Source organism: Anabrus simplex, chromosome 5 (genome assembly GCF_040414725.1).
Source record: "Anabrus simplex isolate iqAnaSimp1 chromosome 5, ASM4041472v1, whole genome shotgun sequence".
Classification (NCBI taxonomy): Eukaryota; Metazoa; Arthropoda; class Insecta; order Orthoptera; family Tettigoniidae; genus Anabrus; species Anabrus simplex.
Genome location: NC_090269.1, coordinates 274,126,527 through 274,146,538, shown reverse-complemented (window position 1 = coordinate 274,146,538; position 20,012 = coordinate 274,126,527). Strand labels below are relative to the sequence as shown.

Below are 20,012 nucleotides of genomic sequence, written 5' to 3'. Positions count from 1 at the left end.
TTCAGGGCCAAATAAATCTGTGGAAACTATTAAGTATGCAACCTTGTCACATCCCAACTAACTGGCTGTTAAAAAAAAAAAAACTTTGCTTGGTATTCAAACCTCCTAGCCTAGATGAAGAATGCCACAAAAGTGTGTGAATGGTACGGTGATAAAAGAAATAAAGGAAATATGTGAGTACAGTCAAGAAGAGCAACAGTTGTTTGTATCCAGAGTTTCCAGTGATATGAGGCATGTTTGTAAGTACCATGAAGTATAGTATCTTTTAAAATATTGTTATATATTTGGGCAATATTTTAGTGATCCTTTAAAAATACATAAAAAGGGCCATCTCCAGAGGGCTCAGAGAAATTATTTGGATCATTTGTGTAAAATAAATCAACTACAATTTAAAACTTGTACCCAGAAAGTCACTATGTCCTACTTGCTACAAAATAATATTTATAGCAAAAAATAAATAGAGAAACAGAGGAATTGGAGGAGTGTGTGTACTAAAGAACATTTAGAAAAAGTAGACTCTGCTGGTGCTCTATTCGGGATGTCATCTACATCTGAAATTAGATGATCAAGCTCAGAAAAAGAGTATCTACCTTCAAAGCTAAGATATGGATGGTTTCAAACACCATCAGAAAAAATCTTGAGATGTCATTTGGCAGCATAATAGAAGAGTGAAGAAAAAGTTCTGAAGATGTCAGGAATTGATCAACAAACTGAAAGAGAAATGTGCTGTTGCAGACTAAGGAGAGAAAGTGAGAAAGTGACAATAATTAATCTGCTACCTAACTCATGGACACAAGAGAGAATAGCTACAGAGTTCAGTGTATCTGAGCGTTGGTTAAAACTAACATGGGAACTATTGAAAGATCAGGATATTCTACCAGAATTAGGGAAGAAACAGGGTATTTGCATTCAACCAGAAACTGAGACCGAAATTTCATGAATTTTATGAACATGATGAATATAGTCGTATCTGTCCAGGCAAGAAAGACTGTTTTAAAAATAAACAACATCAAAGTTCAGAAGCATTTCATGCTTTGCAATTTAAATTAACATTTTGTGGAATTCAAACAAAGAAACCCAGACTGTAAAGTAGGAAGATCAAAATTAATAGAGCTTGGACCCAAGTGGTGTGTCATTGGTGGATCTTCTGGAAGCCATAATGTCTGTGTTTGTACTCACCATCAAAATGTTAAGTTAATGGTTGATGGAGCAAAGGTTAAAAATGCATTTGAGAGATAGTGGGTTCGAACCCCACTGTCGGCAATCTTGAATATGGTTTTCTGTGGTTTCCCATTTTCACACCAGGCAAATGCTGGGGCTGTACCTTAATTAAGGCCACTGCCGCTTCCTTCCCACTCCTAGCCCTTTCCTATCCCATCGTCCCCATAAGACCTCTCTGTGTTGGTATGACATAAAGCAAATTTTAAAAAACGTTTAACATAAACTACAAAGACCTACTTGACATGTTCGTTTGTGGCATGAGTAGTTATAAGTGCTTGATGGGCAAATGTGATGACTGCCCAGGAAAGGAAAGCCTGCAAGATATGATTCAAATTCTGGAAGAAAGTGATGCTCTGCCAGACAGCATAATCTTTTAAACAGTAGATAACAATAGACTGAGCTGAAATGATTTCTGTTTTTCTGTCTAAAGATTAATTTTTTTCATCATCTGGCTGAAAAACATGACTCCCTTAAGACAACCAATTTTATCTCAAAGATACAAACTCATTTCCTTAAGCAAAAGAAAGAACTTTGTGAGACATTGTGTACTGTTCTTCCTGATTTTGCAGATAACTTTTACTTTTCCCATCCAAGATGACATTCAGAGCTACCACTGAAGAAACCAGCAAGCAACTCTCCATCCATTTGTATACCATATAATACTGAACACCACCCAAATTTTTTTTGCTCCTTAAATTTGGGTGCGGGTCATATTTAAGCCTTTCGTATCATGGTTTTATGATACATTGTTCTGAAGACGCGTCAAAGCAGCAACAGCAGTTTCATGTCACGCGACTTCGCAACGGCTGAAATCTCGCTCTCCCACTCACTTCCGCATTACCGGAACCACATGGTGTGGCAGTTGATTAATACCTTGTGTTCTGAGTGAAGAAGCATCAATGGTAACAAGTAATGAAAAAGCGTTTGCAGTCATTTACTGTGAGTGAGAAATATAAAGTTGTAATGGAAGCTGAAACTATCGGAAGTAGTGCCATTGGCAGGAAATATGATGTTGATGGATCATGTATTCGTAATTGGAGGAAGAAGGAAATGTTATTAAACTGTAACAGTGATAGTAGAGCTTCTGAGTGCAGAGAGCGCATTTTCCTGAAATTGAGGAGCAGCTTTATAAATACATGACTGAAAGATGTGAACTAGGTTATGGTGTATCGACTGATATGTATCAACTAAAATCATTAGAAATTGCAAAGGAACTTTTACTGCAAGCTCTGGGTGGTTAAGGAACTTTTATCAAAGAAACTGATAACTGATTGTGTATGCGAAAACATACATCTGTTTCACATCATCTCCCTGTTGCCTACGAAGAAAATTTGACTGCCTTTCATCGCCATGTTATTCGTTTGCGGAAGCAAAATTCCTGTTTGCTTTCTCGAATTGGGAATGGTGATCAGACACCCATTTATTTCAAACTACCACTAGATATCATCATTCACATTAAGGGCTGTAAAAGTGTTACTGTCAGTACAGGTGGTAACGAAAAGCAACACTGCACGGTAATGATATGGATGTTAGCTGATGGAACAAAACTTCCTCCGTATGTGATTCCGAAAGGAAATTTGCATTCTGGTGCTTTTGTTTGAACCCAGGAATCTGGCTGGATGGACAGTGAGCTAATTGAGGACTGGGTGAAGTGAACGACGTGAAGTGGAACTTATATGCAAATGGATAAAGGCTGCATGGGATTGCATCTCCGACTTGGTGAAGAAAAGTTTCAAGATATGCGGAATTTCAAATTCTATTGATGGTAGTGAGGATGACTGTGTATGGAAAGGTGACAGTGATCAAAGTTCTGATGGTGGTAGTTCTGATGATGTTGAATTGTAACTGATTTGTACATTTAACTAGTTCTATTTCTCATTGTGGTGTTTTTTGTGCCTTTATTGCTTGCAAAGTGTTTTAAATTAGCAGTTTTGTGACTCATTTGCTAAAATGAAAAAAATTTATAAGTAAACATGTGAATTTTTTTTCCAAATTTTGTCATTAGAAATTCAGGTGATAATAACCAATATAATTGGTCCGTTATTAGACATTATAAATTTACTTATTCGGGACAAGTATTTCAGGTTCCGTATGGGAAGCGATTTCTGTAACATAAGAAATTCAGGTATGCGTGTCTTATTCGGTGGCGGGTTGTTTTCGGGATTGTACAGTGTTACTACAAACATGATGGTAAGCTTCTCAGTCAGTGTGCTTGTGTAATCAATGATAATTTGGATCACAACACCGTGGCAGTGCACACGTTTCAAACACACTTCTTGAAATATTTAATTTAATTTCCGGGTTGAACCCTGTTGTACTTGTATGCGCATCATGTACAGTTTGCCGACGTTTCGAATACATTGCAGTATTCTTTGTCAAGGTGACTGAAATACCTCTACTCGATCCGAGGTAATCAGTCTCCCAGGCAGAAATTACACTACTAGAGTGGCCTTGATCTTGGCCTTTTATATCCTTGCCTTTCTGGCTGACGTAAGCCCTGGCTGTCTCGTGAGAATTCTGGAAAGTATGTGTCACAGCCAGGTAGTGGGGGCTTGCCCGCGCTGTTGTGTAATGGGGTTGCGGCCCGTGTGTTTATGTTGTGGTCTGTATGTCTTAAACTATGAATGATAGGCATCCAAGAATTACTGATTTTATATCCTTCTTCTAAATTTATGTTGTTCGGATGTTTCTTGATTTCGATAGCCTCGCGGATTTTCCTTTCCAGATTCCAAGGGATAGCTGCTAGGATCTTGGTCTTGTCAAATGATATTCCGTGCCTAGTTTCGTAGAAATGCTTGGCTACTGCTGAAATATCTGTGTTTTGGTTCTTGGTGTGACGGATATGTTCTTTTAGGCGGGTGGAGATCAGACGTTTTGTCTCACCTACATAACAAGCTTCGCAGCTACATTCAATGTGATATACTCCAGGGGCCTGTAATTCTATTGTGTGTTTTACTGGTGGTAGATAACGGGCTAGCTTCCGGTGAGGTTTATAGATAGTTTTTAAGTTGTATTTGTCCAGTATCTTGCCGATCCTGTGTGTAGTGTTTTTAATGTATGGCAGTGTCGCTGTTTTTTGGCGGGTCAGTTCTTCTTTCCCGTTGTTTTCTCCTGCGGCGGCCTTTTCTTTGTTCTCTTCTGATTTTTTAAGGACTCGTCGGATGTTATTGAGCGAGTAGCCATTTTTCCTAAGGGTTCTCGTGAGGTGTTCTTTCTCTTCCTCGAGGTGCTCTGTGTCAGATATCGCTATGGCCCTATTTACCAGTTATGTTAGGACAGCCTGCTTTTGTGATGGGTGATGATGAGACGAGGCGTGTAGGTACCTGTCTGTGTGAGTGGGTTTCCTGTATACTGCGCGACTCAGTGTCCCATTGGAGTTGCATATTACTAGCATATCCAGGAACGGTAGTTTTCCGTCTACTTCTATTTCATGGTGAACTGAATATTTACATGTATGGAGTTGAGATGGTCGAGAAATAGCTGTAGGTTATTGCTCCCGTGAGGCCAGATTACGAAAGTGTTATCCACAAAGCGGAGAAAACATTTCGGTTTCAGGGCAGATGTAGCTAAGGCTTTCTGTTCGAAGTGTTCCATATACATGTTTGCTATTATTGGAGAGAGTGGCGGCCCCTTCTGTCTGTTCGTAGAACTCCCCATTGAAATAGAAATAAGTGGCGTTAAGGCATTCTTTAGCTAGTGTTGACAGGTTTTCTGGAAGTTTCTGGTCTAATAGCGGAAATACTTCTGTTAGCGGCACCTTGGTGAAAAGTGACGTGACGTCAGAGCTTACTAATAAGTCCGTACTTTCAATTGATTGGTCCTTAAGGAGCTGGATGAAATGTCGGGAGTCCTTCACGTAGGTTTCAGTGTTTCCTGTATGTGGCTCAAGTAGTCCAGCTAGGTAACGGGCGTTATCGTGCGTGGAGATCCTATAGCGCTCATGATAGGTCGCAGAGGTATGCCTTCTTTATGGATTTTAGGAAGGCCATACAATTTAGGACTATCGGGTCCGAGGATGTCAGCTTCTTCTGTATTTCGGCTGGGATACTGGAATTTTTTACTAGTGTGTGGAGTTTGTTCTTAATGCGGTTGGTAGGTTTCCTAATTTTTCTGTACCACGAAGCTGCTACGCAGGCGTAGCAGGGGGAGAGATGATACTCCCACGTGGCGCGTCCCAGGTGGTGGATAGGGGCGTCCTGACCGGCTTGCCGGCGGACTTGAGGGAAATAAAATACCTCTCGCGGACCAAACACACTACCCCCTGTGGGTGGGGGACGCAGATGAAGAATACACCCACGGTATCCCCTGCCTGTCGTGAGAGGCGACTAAAAGGGGCGACCAAGGGATGATTAAATTGGAACCATGAAACTGCTTTTGATTCATGCCATCACGCGGGGAACACCATGGGTTGCCTGTACTTGCGAGTTGTACCACTATATTCGGTACAAAATAGGTTTGTGATTAGTAGCAGCAGAGAGTTGGTTCCCCTGTGTGTTTTCCAGTACCCGTGCGTTGTACCCGTGTGAGCAACACCGCGGGTCTGGGCATAGCCTGTGAGTTGTACCACTATATGAGCGACAGCGTGGGTCTGCATTGCCTTTGATTAGTATCCACTATGTGAGGAACACCACGGAGCCCGTGGGACCGGCATCCGTGCCTAGTACACCTAGGTGAGGAAACTCATTGGTTTGCGTTGGCTATGAGTGCCGCCATTGTGTGTGAAACACCATAGGTCTGTGTTACCTGTACGAAGTACATTACTTGTGAGTAGTACCGTCTTGTGTGGAACACCGTGAGTTTCGCTACTTTTGATTAGTACCGCAAGATGACAAGTGCCATGGTTCTACTTTACTCGTGACATGTACACATGTACCATTCTGTGGGGACTTAGACATGGATTTTGCACCCCTTTACACATCAAGCATCATTGTGCCTTATGAGTGGTCCCTTGGTCAGTAATCAATTATGTATGATCTTTGTTTGAGTCTGATCCACTTTTTTGGTTCATGTCCATCCATTCATTCTTCATGTCATTTTTTTTTTGTCAGTGGATGAATTTGACATTTTTGTTTTTTCATTTCGTACCATTAGGGGACGATGACTTCGATGTTAGGCCCCTTTAAACAACAAATATCATCATCATCATCATCAATTTTTCTGTATGTAGAATCGGTGAGTAATTGTTCTGTTTTCCGAGTGTAGTCTGTGCGTGTCATTATCACCGTTGCGTTGCCTTTATCTGCGGGTAGGATAATTGTTTCCGTATCTTGACGCAGTGTTTTTAGGGCATGAATTTCTTCTTTAGTCAAATTGGATGGCGGCGGCTTTGCGATTCTCAGTAGACATGATATATCCTGTCTGATCTCCTCTGCAGATTCGGTAGGAATCAACAAATAAACCCCTGCTGTAACTAAGTGACATCATTGCCTGTGTGTATGATGAACAGTGGTGGTTAGGAGTCATTGAGGAAATTTATATAGAGGTGAGGGATGTCTGTGTAAAATTCTTACCACCCATCTGGACCTAGAACTTCATTGAAGATGTTGAATAATGACTGGGTATGGGTGCCACTGAATAAAGTACACGTTTCAACATCATTATGTGAAGAAATTTCAATCCTGTTAAACATAGAAAATATGATAAGGTGAACAATAAAAAGGTATAATGTACATTATTGTAATTACCAAACAATAAATGTTTGTGATCTTGTTTCAAATATACCATAAATCAACTTCCTTGTGTCTTGTCCAAACATTCTTATGAATCAGATCATCTGCTTAATTATTAGGTATGTAATCATGTATATTTATGTTCTGATTAATATTTTATGGAATTTCATGATAATATCTAGGCCAAAAACTTACGTCTAGACATGCCGCTATAAACACAAATTGTTTATTTGATGAAATTTACAAAGACTTCCCTCTTAAATCATTTGAATCTCAAACTCAGAATTTTGACTGATGATACCTGTTCCAGGGATTCTGAAGCTCACAGAGGGATAAGAGGCATGTGGGTTGAATGGTTGGACAAGGAATTAACTAGAGCAGTAATCAACACAAACAGTTTTGAAATTTTATTTCTCTCCTTTTTTTTTCCTACTTTGAAATTTGAGAAATAGAAAATCTGAATGAATAACAACAATATTAATGAGCTCGTCAACTCTAATAATATAGGGGGCTTAGAAGTCTGAATATCTGGTACAAAAATGTGAGAGAATTACAAATTGTTAATTTACACAGAAAAGAGCCGAATTGCTCTTGCCAGGTACAATATTTTATTAGAGCAAGAAATGCTCCAGGAAAGTACACTTTGTAGGAGTCTGCGCTGCAACTATATTATAGTCTAGCCTCACAGAGGCAATCAGTTTCCTTTGCTAAATAGAAGTTACTCTAGTAAACCCATCGGGTGACCTTACTTCAGGGTGTTTAACATCAATTACTCCACAATTACAATGACACTAATCACTGTTCCTAAAGGGAAACATGACACAGAAACAGTTACCTAATAAACTCGGGCATGATTGCCCATACTAAGTGGTCTAAATGGTAAAAGGAAAGGTTGAGCATGACCGGCCATAAACAAAAGGCCGGGGGGCGAAACACCTGCACTCCTTCTTGAAATAGTTAAACCTAAGTGGGCTTATGGCCCAAAGGTACAGAGGCTAATCCTATACTACACTGGAGTGACTAAATGGATACAATGCCAAAAGGATTCACACAATTTAGAGATTTTGAAAACTTCAGTCACTCCATGCAAGGTTGAATGGGATGTGGTAGAGTGTCAACACTCTTCGTTCCCTTACGTTACACATTTCCCAGTAGAGAATAGAACAGAGTCCACGAACTTGCTTAAAAACTACATTTGAACCACCAAATTTAGAAATTTACATTAAATAAAAGGTTTGAAACCTTCCCCTCAACTTATCCGCAGGAGCTATCACATACCTAAGAAAATTCTGCCATTACCTTGAGTCACTGGGCCTTCCTCACACAGGCCACGTCCCCTGCCTCCCTTCGGGCATGCCGCATTTACAATCACTGGAGCAATTCAGACAATATCGCACTAAAATGCCTTGCTTTTTATAGTACTTTTAGGGAAAGCTTCCAGAACTGATAGGCTGGATTCCAATACAAACCCCCGGTTTTAACCTGTTGAGTGTTATGCCCGTCTATAAACGGTGCATGAGAACTTTATTTTTTTTTAGTTTCCCAGTTCACTCTCAATTGCCGATTCAATCTCTGGCATGTTCTGCCATCTGTTGGGCATTATGTAGAATTAGTTAATCACCGCTTTTAGCTTAGGGAAGTAACTTACAGAGCTTTTTGTAGACATCTGTGGAGCTCATCTGTCATGTAAACAAGCATGGTCGAACAACAAGCTAGTTGCTCTCTCCGCGATGTTATTTCTGATCAAAGAATCTTTTAGTTATTAACCACAGTGGAAAGTGATGATAGAATTGTTAAATGATTTTGAGAGTGAGAGTGATATAGAGGATGCTGAAAATATTGTAAGTGAGAAAGAAACAGAGCCTCCTTCTAAACAAAGGAAGAAAAAACCGGTGAGTTCAAAAGCTATTTCATCTCTATTTTCATGGCAGATAAATGACTCCTCTCCACCAGACTTTCAAGTAACTGTGACAGACTCTGGGAGCCATGTAGTGTTTGGTGACAACCACAAAATCATTCTTTTTTAAAACTATTCTGCCAGTGGAGTTGGTGCAGCTGGTTGTTGAAACAAATCAGTATCACAAACAACTGGTGGAAAACATTGAGCTTTCACACCATTCTCGGTTTAAAAAGTATTTTAGAATATCAACTTAGTATTTGTAAGGAGTTACATATATTAGTTGCCTACAGATATTAGGAAATAATTTTATTTTGGGCTCTTTACTTTGTATAAAGATGATGTATGCGTTGGCACAAAAAGTGTAATTTTTTTCTCTCAAAAGGTCAAAAGGTGCTTGAAGCATCAGAATAGAAGTGTTGTTTCTCCTCATGTCTCATCATGTGTCCATACCATCTAAGTCTAGATGCCTCTCTTCTGTTCTGTAGTGGCTCTTCTTTTATTATATCTCTAACCTTCTCAGTTCTCATCCTATTCATACTTGTTACTTCTGTCCTGCTTCTCATAAATTTCATTTCACTTGCCTGTATCCTAGTTATGGCTCTCTGCCTCATTACTCAAGTTTCTCCTGCATATGTCAGAATAATCTTTGTAATAGATTGTAGTCATGAGCTGTCTAGCGTAGATTCAACAAATAGGGTGTTCAATGAAGCCTTAGATGTGAGAGAATTCGCAATGTAGCGTGTGTTGAAAACTGAAATGTGTAAAAAAATAAATGTAAGTTTTGAAACGTAGAGAACATTCTACTAATGAGTGGAAGTTTAACAACGCCTACCGCTAGTGTTGACAGAGAGGTTGTTTGAGACAATCTGGCAGTTGTTATTCTACTGCTACGTGTATTATAGGGGTGTGTCTGTGAAGGCGGAGAATGAGTCAGGAGAGGGGAGGTAGGCAGAGCATTGAGGACATTAGGAGTAGGCGGAAGGGGTGTGGCGTGAATCGGTGTTTGAGAGTGGCTACTATTGCGTTAGGGAAATTACTGACGTGTTTATAATGAAATTATTTGTATTTATGTTGAAGGGTGTGAGTAATTTAGGGCTTTGTTCAATTAATGGGCTATTTGTGTCAAGAACATCATTTAGATTACTATTAATGTTATAATGCTGGTCTAGAAAAATGTAAGTGTTTTCAAACTTGATCATCAGTTTACTCTTGTTGACGTGTTTTATAATATGATGGTCTTGTTCAATCGTGGTAAAGTTATGGCCGGTATCCTTCATATAATTGCTCATAGCGGAATATTTTCTATGTTTTGAAGCATTGTAATGTTCCAAATATCTAATTTTGAAACTGCGTCCGGTTTGTCCTATGTACGTAAAGTTACATTGGGCGCATTTGAGTTTATAAATTCCGGAATTCGAAAATTTATTGTGTATTGAATTTACAGTATTGGAGTTAAAAAATATATTACGATTCATGTTATGATTTTTATATGCGATTTTGACGTCATATTTCTTTAGCGGATTGGTTATATGGTATATAGCTGGGTTAGTAAAGGTAAAAGCAACAAAACTTGTTTTTTCAGGTTTTTCGGAAGTTAATTTTGAAGCAGCTTTTAGTTTGATTTTGCCTATAATTTTATTGACCATATCTGGTTTGTAGCCATTGAGTTCAGCTAAATCTTTAATGTAACCAAATTCTTTCTTTCTGTTAGCATTAGAAAGTGGGATTTTTAGAGCTCTGTGAATTAAACTGTAAAGAGTCGCCTGCTTATGAGATTTAGATGAGAGACAAAGATTTAGCTGAACTCAATGGCTACAAACCAGATATGGTCAATAAAATTATAGGTAAAATCAAACTAAAAGCCGCTTCAAAATTAACTCCCGAAAAAACTGAAAAAAAACAAGTTTTGCTGCTTTTACCTTTAGTAACCCGGCTATATACCGTATATTACAAGTAACAACTCTCATTATTGTTCCGTATTGAAGATGACGTTAGGCATAGATATCAAGGATAATTTAATAAAAAACCACCTATTCAATACTTTCCACGTTTAATGTGCTTATTATCTACATGATTTTATGTAGACTTATTTGGTCAGGTACATGTTTCACCCAGACACGATACGTCAAGAACTTAATATGATATAGGGGTCACATAAACCCCGATATGCAATCCTCTTCACCGAAAAGAAAATCCATTTTAGTTTTGGACATTTTCCATATTAGATAGATTAGGACCAAAAAACTTTACTGTATTGATTTATGTTTGTATATATTGTATATAATGTATATGTTGTATATAGTGTATATATTGGTATGTTTATATTGGTTAAAAAGGTCCCAAACCTTGACCTAAAGGTTGTTTACAGGCTGAAGATGCCCAAAATAATGGGTGAAACATGTACCTGACCAAATAAGTCTATATAAAATCATGTAGATAATAACCACATTAAACGTGGAAAGTATTGAATAGGTGGTTTTTTATTAAATTATCCTTGATATCTATGCCTATATACCGTATAACCAATCCGCTAAAGAAATATGACGTCAAAATCACATATAAAACTTGTAACATGAATCGTAATATATTTTTTAAGTCCAATACTGTAAATTCAATACACAATAAATTTTTGAATTCCAGAATTTATAGACTCAAATCCGCCCAATGTAACTTTACGTACATAGGACAAACCGGACGCAGTTTCAAAACTAGATATTTGGAACATTACAATGCTTCAAAACATAGAAAATATTCCGCTATGAGCAATCATATGAAGATACCAGCCATAACTTTACCACGATTGAACAAGATCTTCATATTACAAAACACGTCAACAAGAGTAAACTGATGACCGAGTTTGAAAACGCTTACATTTTTCTAGACCAGCATTATAAAATTAATAGTAATCTAAACAATGTTCTTGACACAAATAGCCCATTAATTGAACAAATCCCTAAATTACTCACAGCCTTCAACATAAATACAAATAATTTCATTATAAACACGCCAGTAATTTTCCTAACGCAATAGTAGCCACTCCCAAGTGACCTATTCACGCCACACCCCCTCCGTCTACTCCTAATGTCCTCAGTGCTCAGCCTACCTCCCCTCTCCTGACTCATTCTCCGCCTTCACAGACACACCCCTATAATACACGTAGCAGTAGAATAACAACTGCCAGATCGTCTCAAACAACCAACAAAGCTAGTCTCCTCTCTGTCAACACTAGGGGTAAGTGTTGTTAAACTTCCATTCATTAGTAGAATGTTCTCTATGTTTCAAAACTTACATTTATTTTCTTACGCATTTCAGTTTTCAACACGCGCTACATTGCAAATTCTCTCACATCTAAGGCTTCATTGAACACCCTATTTGTTGAATCTACGCTAGACAGCTCACGACTACAATCTATTACAAAGATTAATCTAGAAAGAGACCCAGGATTTCTATTCTGATGCTTCAAGCGCCTTTTGACCTTATCATGCAACTACTTGGAGTAAACAACTCTACTGTAATTCTATGTACCTGATTCTCAATAAATAACGTTCGAAGATTTATTTTTTGATATTTTAATTAATCCACGGTTCATTATCAAATAATTTGTACAATCCAAATGTATGTCAGATCATTATGACTATGTCTCGTTCTACAAATAACCAACTTGTACTTTTTTAGACAAATACTAGTACTCATTCCATGTACATATAATACTATGACAAGTTCATTATTGAATTTTAGTTGCATTTAAGCATCGCTTTCTCCACAGACTAGATTTTTATGATTAAGTATGGGTGAAGATGCTTACAAAGCCTAAGTGAATCATGTCCCATTTTACCATATATGTATTATTTGTATCTTAAACTTAAAGATTGTAAAGTATGGGAATGGTGGTTTTTAATAAATTTGTTTGAAACTTTTACATTCTGTACTCCAATACGGCTATCATAATGAGACTCGTAACATGCAATTAAATTACATTCCATATTGTTTCACCTCCTCTTTCACCTGCATCTAACTGTTCCTTGGATATCCTCTTCCTTTTCTTCCCAGACTAACAAGTCATCGCAAATATCATCGCTTTTATTTTTCCTTCCCCAATTTTCCTTGTCATTAGCTCATCTATTGCTACAATGAAGAGAAAGGGTGACAGAGCACTTCCTTATCTTATGCCGCATTTTTGCTCAAACTAGTCTGTTCTCTCTCCTACTTTCACACAACTGACACTCCCATGGTACATCTCCCTCACTCTATTGTCTGCTTCTCAACACCTTTTATCTGTAAGGCTTCCCATACCTTGTTTCTGCACACATGATCATATGCTTTCTCAAAATCCAAGAAGGCTATCAATAGATCTTTACCCCACTCATAATGATGCTCTTGTAACTGTCTTACTGTGAATATAAGGTCTACCGTGGACCTTCCTGATCTTCTCTTAACTTCTCTTCCACCTTCTTTCTAATTTTATTCTCCAGAATCTTCTGAAACATCTTTGCACTGTGACATATCATTGTGACTCCCCTGTAGTCCTTTAAATCTTTCTTATTCCCCTTCTTGAAGATGGGTGTGATTATCCCCTTCTTCCAGTTTTCGGGGGTCTACCTCTCCTTCTATACTACTTTTGATACACGAAAAAACCACTGTTTTCCTACCTCTCCTGCTGCCTTCACCATCTCAATACTCAACTTCATCTACACCTTGGGTTTTCCCCTCATTTTTTCTTGTCCAATGCTACCTGCACTTCTCCTATATTAATTTATTTTCTTTTCCGTGTTTCTTCCTCCCCAGCATTTATCTGGCATAATTGCACCTACTATACCTACTACAGTACGTTCCTATCCATGTATGGTCTTGATGATTGTCTCTTCTTCACTTTGTTTTTCCAACACTTCCAATCTTTGGCGTCAACTGAAGTGACGCCCACCAAGCATATTTCTTACCATAGTTTGTCGAACCATCACTCCCTCGGCTATTCCCGTGTTCAACGGCCCTCATGGTTCAAATCTAGTGCTGTCTTCACAGCTGAGCTACTACTATTGCTGCTGTGCAATTTATGGCCATACCATCTCAGGCGAGTCTCCAGCATTTACAGCATTTATCAGGAATTGGAGTGGAGCCACTCCATATGTCGCTCTTATATCCTGGTTTCTTATGTAATCCAATTTAGAGAGTCCCAGTGGCCATTGAAGAATCTTCATTTCCATTAAATGGAGATGGTTTTTTACATGACTGGCCAGTACTCATCTTCTGTAGTGCCACTGGATGAACGACCGTTCTATAAATCATTGGCTTCAAGTACAACAAGGTCTTCTGGTTGAGAAGAATTTACGTAACTTGGTGCCACTTTCCAGGTTGCATATATGAATGATTTGCCACATATTGTTCTATTTGGATGTACTTCTTGTCTTATTGTAGTTTCCCAATGGGGAACGTGCAAGTGACTCAGTGAAGTAGCGTGCAGGCCATGCTAGTTTAACTAATGCACGATTGTGGTATTGATTGACGAAAAGATTTGTTATTTGCATAGTAGTAACCATACAAATATTAAGTGGGATGTTAAATCAATATTATTATTATTATTATTATTATTATTATTATTATTATTATTATTTAAAACATTTTGAATTACATCAAATTTGACACCTAGGGCATAAAAAAAGACTAACCTTTTTGTGAAAGTATAACTTTGTACATCAAACTGTTTTGGAGGGATGAATTATTTTGTTTCTAGTGCTAACCTCATTTAATCCCTTAGGAGTGAAATGTTTTAAAAGATTTCCTACTTGGCATGTGGGATTTTAACATATATACCACTATTTGGAATTTTGTCTTCGTACATTAAATGGCTTAGGACAAACGAGTATTTTCTGTTCTTTGATAACTTTCTTTATCCTGTCATTTCACCAGTTGGTTTTCTTCTCTTATACTATTATCTTTTATCTGTTGTTTTACTGCAGACTTATACAGCAGTTTACCATTGTTGTTCCTAAATTCTTTCTACTCTTCATTAACACTACCTCTTTTACTTGTTTGTAACTTTGCAGTTATCAGCTTTTGGTAGATGGTATTTTCGACTTCCTTTAATTTCCCTCACAGGATTCCTCGCTCGAACATACTTTGACCACAGTGTTCCTGGGAAGAGACCAAGAGGAAGACTTTGTGATGTTTGGGAAAAACAGATAATGAAGGATAATGTAGGACCTTGAAATTTGAGATGTGAACTGGTGTTGCATATATAAGCAGCATCTGTGGATGGATAGAACAAACTGGAGGAGGCTCGTACACAACTGCACCCGGCTTGCTGGAGTGAAGAAATGATGATGATGATTTATTTTGCTACTGGCTTTATGTCGCACCGATACAGATGGGTCTTATGGCGACGATGGGATAGGAAAGGCCTTGGAGTTGGAGGAAGCGGCCATGGCCTTAATTACGGTACAGCCCCAGCATTTGCCTGGTGTGAAAATGGGTAACTGCGGAAAACCATCTTCAGGGCTGCCGACATTGGAATTCGAACCCACTATCTCCTGGATGCAAGCTCACAGCGGCGCGCCCCTAACCGCATGGTCAACTCGCCCAGTTTCTTTAATCTTAGGTATTCCCTTGGCAGGTTGTAATGGTCATTTTATCTTTCAAGCCAGATGTAAGGAGCCTGTGATCACTTTTGAAGGATTCAGATGGTATGATTGTGTCTCTTACCTTCTTCCAATGTGTTTGTTGGTTATAATCTGTAACTGATTCGTTTCTTCCATGTCTGGTGATCTTATGGTTGTCCATTTTCCTGAAGTGTTCTTTATGGGGATATTGTTTCTTCCACATAAGTCTACCCTCAGTATTTCTTGTATTTCTTCCTCCGTACTCAAAAGCACCCATCACCTCTTCATAGCCAGATATGTCTACTCTAACCTGAACATTGAAATCCCTTATTATCATGCTTATGTTTTCCTGGATTTGATCTAGGAGGAAATCCACTTTCTCATAATCATTGCATCCTTGTTGTGCATCATACACTTTCACCATTGTGAAGCTAGTTTTCTTGATATTCAATCAATCAATCAATCAATACTGATCTGCATTTAAGGCAGTCGCCCAGGTGGCAGATTCCCTATCTGTTGCTTTCCTAGCCTTTTCCTAAATGATTTCAAAGAAATTGGAAATTTATTGAACGTCTCCCTTGGTAAGTTATTCCAATCCCTAACTCCCCTTCCTATAAATGAATATTTGCCCCAGTTTGTCCTCTTGAATTCCAACTTTATCTTCATATTGTGATCTTTCCTACTTTTATAAACGCCATTCAAACTTATTCGTCTACTAATGTCATTCCACGCCAACTCTCCGCTGACAGCTCGGAACATACCACTTATTACATGTAATAAATATCATTTTTGGTCCGTATTGATGATATTAGATTGAAATAATAACATTAAGTTATTTATTAGACCACCTAATCAATACAAAATCGTCTTGGATGATTTACATAAATTTGTTAGCTAATGGTGGGACATGTTTCGCCTTCCCTGAAGGCATCATCAGCCAGAACGTGTTCTACAACTTCACCATATGCATCTGACTTTCGTCTTTTATCTTCAAGATCATGATGAACTTCTGATCTGACGACTAACTTTGACTTTTATTCTCTCCTCTTTACTTTGATTATATAAGATTTTTCGCCATCGTCTAATTATAACCGCCATGACTATCAACTTTACTTTTATGCAATCTTACTACTGGTTGTATAACAATCTGTTGTTTTATCCATTGTACTTATTTTAGCAGCCTTCTAATGTTAATTTTGCTAATACTTCCACTATTGTATCTCATCACATTGTATTTTCAAACCATCATTGTTATTTTTAATGTTATTTTACTTCAAATCTCTTCAAGATTTTAAAATTCATTTCATCACTACATGTTATTTAAACGCTTATTTTTAATTTAAGGTTAAGACTATGGCTGATGATGCCTTCAGGGAAGGCGAAACATGTCCCACCATTAGCTAACAAATTTATGTAAATCATCCAAGACGATTTTGTATTGATTAGGTGGTCTAATAAATAACTTAATGTTATTATTTCAACATACCACTTAGTCGAGCAGCTCTTCTTCTTTCTCTCAATTCCTCCCAACCCAAACATTGCAACATTTTTGTAACGCTACTCTTTTGTCGGAAATCACCTAGAACAAATCGAGCTGCTTTTCTTTGGATTTTTTCCAGTTCTTGAATCAGGTAATCCTGGTGAGGGTCCCATACACTGGAACCATACTCTAGTTGGGGTCTTACCAGAGACTTATATACCCTCTCCTTTACATCCTTACTATAACCCCTAAACACCCTCATAACCATGTGCAGAGATCTGTACCCTTTATTTACAATCCCATATATGTGATTACCCCAATGAAGATCTTTCCTTATATTAACACCTAGGAACTTTCACCCCATCAGTGCAGTAATTAAAACTGAGAGGACTTTTCCTATTTGTGAAACTCACAACCTGACTTTTAACCCCATTTATCATCATACCATTGCCTGCTGTCCTTCTCACAACATTTTCGAGGTCACGCTGCAGTTGCTCACAATCTTGTAACTTATTTATCACTCTATAGAGAATAACATCATCCGCAAAAAGCCTTACCTCCGATTCCACTCCTTTACTCATATCATTTATATAATATTTACTCTGGCTTTAATGGTTCTTTCATCTATGTAGGTGACATCTGTAATGGCATCGATTTCTCTATGCAGTACGAGACCAACTCTAGTTTTTGCTCATTCTTGTGTCTGTTCCAATATAACTTGTAACTCCCCTCAAGTTTTTTTGAATTGGCGCCTTTCCATTTTGTTTCACTTAGTCCAGGAATATATATTTTCCTTCTCTCCATCATTTCTACTATCTCTCCAATCTTTCCAGTCACTGTTATGACCAGGGTAATGATTTTAATGACTTAAAAATATTTAAATAATGATCTAAAATGATGGCAAAAACCCAGTAAAATGATCCAAAAACTTTTAAAAATGACAAATATTAAATTAAATTTTACAATCAATTTACTGATAGAGTTGGTATAGCCTATATTTATGTTATAGGTATTATAATAAGCTTTTGGGCTTTTGCCATGTCAAGAAAACAAGGTGAAATTCTTTACAATTCACAGGGAACTTTGCTCCACGTTTTCAAAAGAAAATCTAGACTGTTCACGAGGAAGATTTCTCCAATTGGAGGTGTGTGTGTCCTGGAATGTGGACATTTCCAAGATTGACAAAGCGTTGTGAAGATTCTCAAGTCTCTGTATTCATCCTCACTTAAAGTTGCGATAAAATCCAATACCACATGCATAAATGCTTCAAAATCCTCAAACACGTAAGAAAATTACTCAGAAGTATAAAATAGCGTGATAAATTCCTTAAAATAACCAAATAATGACATAAAATTTTAGGAAGTAATTTAAAAATACAAAATGACAAAAATGCCCTAATAAATGAGCATTTCTACAATGTGGGAACTATGATCAGAACATTCAGAGCTCCCACTCATAATCTGTTCTTTTGCTTGAGTCCAGTCCTTGTATGTTTTACACAACAGTTTCTTTCGCATGTTCCCAGAATAACCTTCAGACTCCAAAGGGTCATCATTTGTTCCAGGGACACAAGAAGAAGGATCTGCATTTGTTTTTTTAACTTTTGATCCGAGACTCGTTCTAGTGTTAGAAGCAGTAAATTAGAACTCAAACGGCTGACTCTCTAGGCCTAACACAGATAAGGATTTTAAAGCATAGTGACTAATAATGTCTTGTTTCTTTCAGAAGGATATGTGCCCCCAGAACCTTTCAATTCCAACTACTACTGATTTTCATGTACTTCAAGTCCTTACAAGATTTCTCTTATTATTCGGATGAACAAGATGGATGATAAAACATTGACTTTCCTATCTTGTCATAAACATAACTGTGTTGTGATATTCATTGTTACAGGCTACATTCGGGAATATTTATGTATAGTACCTCACGATCGGAAGTTCAGTTTTCGTGAGACTGCAGATGTTTTACATCGAAGCGCCAGCACAAAGGAAGACTTCAGTGGCTACAAAGCAGCATCAGCATGGAAAGCTATTGGAATGTATGCTGCAAATTTACTATCTCAACCATGGAGGAAGGAATATCGGGAGATGAAGGTGTGTTCTTATTATGTTCAATATCTAGTGGGTAAATGTGACTTTTCTACTTATTAAAAATGTGTATTTTACAAGGGAAATGTATTGTTGAATGATTTCAATGATTTCTTGTATTACCCACATCAGTCTTCATTTACTTTAACATTTTTCTCCACCAAGCAAATCAGCCACTTGATAGTATCTATAAGCTTGCATTTGGGAGATAGTGGATTCGAACAGTGTTTTCCGTTTTCACACCAAGCAAATGCCAGACCTGCACCTTAACCCATTAAGAACTAATGTTTAATTTACTTGGCAAAGGAAGATGGAAATCATATACTGGGTGTAATTGAAATAAGGTATATCTGTCTAAGAGGTAATAGAAGAGACTATTTAAGTAACATTTACAAATAAATTGTTAGCTGTCTTTAAATTTAAAATTAATTATATTGGATGAGTTGGTTGTGCGGTTAGGGGACGCAGCTGTGAGCTTGCAACCGGAAGAAATTGGGCTTTAACCCCACTGTTGGCAGCCCTGAAGATGGTTTTTCGTGGTTTCCCATCTTCACACCTGGCTGTACCTTAATTAAGGCCACGGCTGCTTCCTTCCCACTTCTAGGCCTTTCCTATCCCATTGTCACCATAAGACCTATCTGTGTCAGTGCGATGTAAAGCAAATTGTAAAAAATTTAAAAAGTCAATGTCTTCAGGCAGCAGTGGGAAACTAAGTTTGCTGTAGCTAGAGGGGTTTAGGGCAAGGCAAGGTTGGTGAGGGGAAGTTGTGTAATCCAAGCACGACTTGCCTCTTGGCAGGATTGAGGATGGGAGAGAGTCGGCTGATAAGAGAATAGTGGTGTTCATCTTGTAAAATCCTTATGTAAACAAATTGCTGCTGGTGTTGTTGTTATTGTTGTTGCAACCTCACATAAAGGACTGGAATATTTGTACTGGTAGTAATTTGTAGCATTCCTTGTAAGTATGGGATTGATTGATTGATTGATTGATTGATTGATTGATTGATTGATTGATGTTTTAAAGGACAAAATAATTTAGATAGCCCCGGTGTGGAAGTATGTT

General features: G+C 37.9%; 1 protein-coding gene across 3 annotated transcripts in view; it reads left to right on the top strand.

The window, feature by feature from the left end:
* The window catches only part of tamo (PUB and ZnF_RBZ domain-containing protein tamozhennic), a 126,668-nt gene that overhangs the window by 37,032 nt on the left and 69,624 nt on the right, over positions 1–20,012 (top strand). For all 3 annotated transcript variants that reach the window (XM_067148507.2, XM_068227915.1, XM_067148509.2), the window contains one exon: positions 18,757–18,956. In XM_067148507.2, the coding sequence (XP_067004608.2) occupies positions 18,757–18,956 (200 nt within the window). The remainder of the gene's footprint in view (positions 1–18,756; positions 18,957–20,012) is intronic.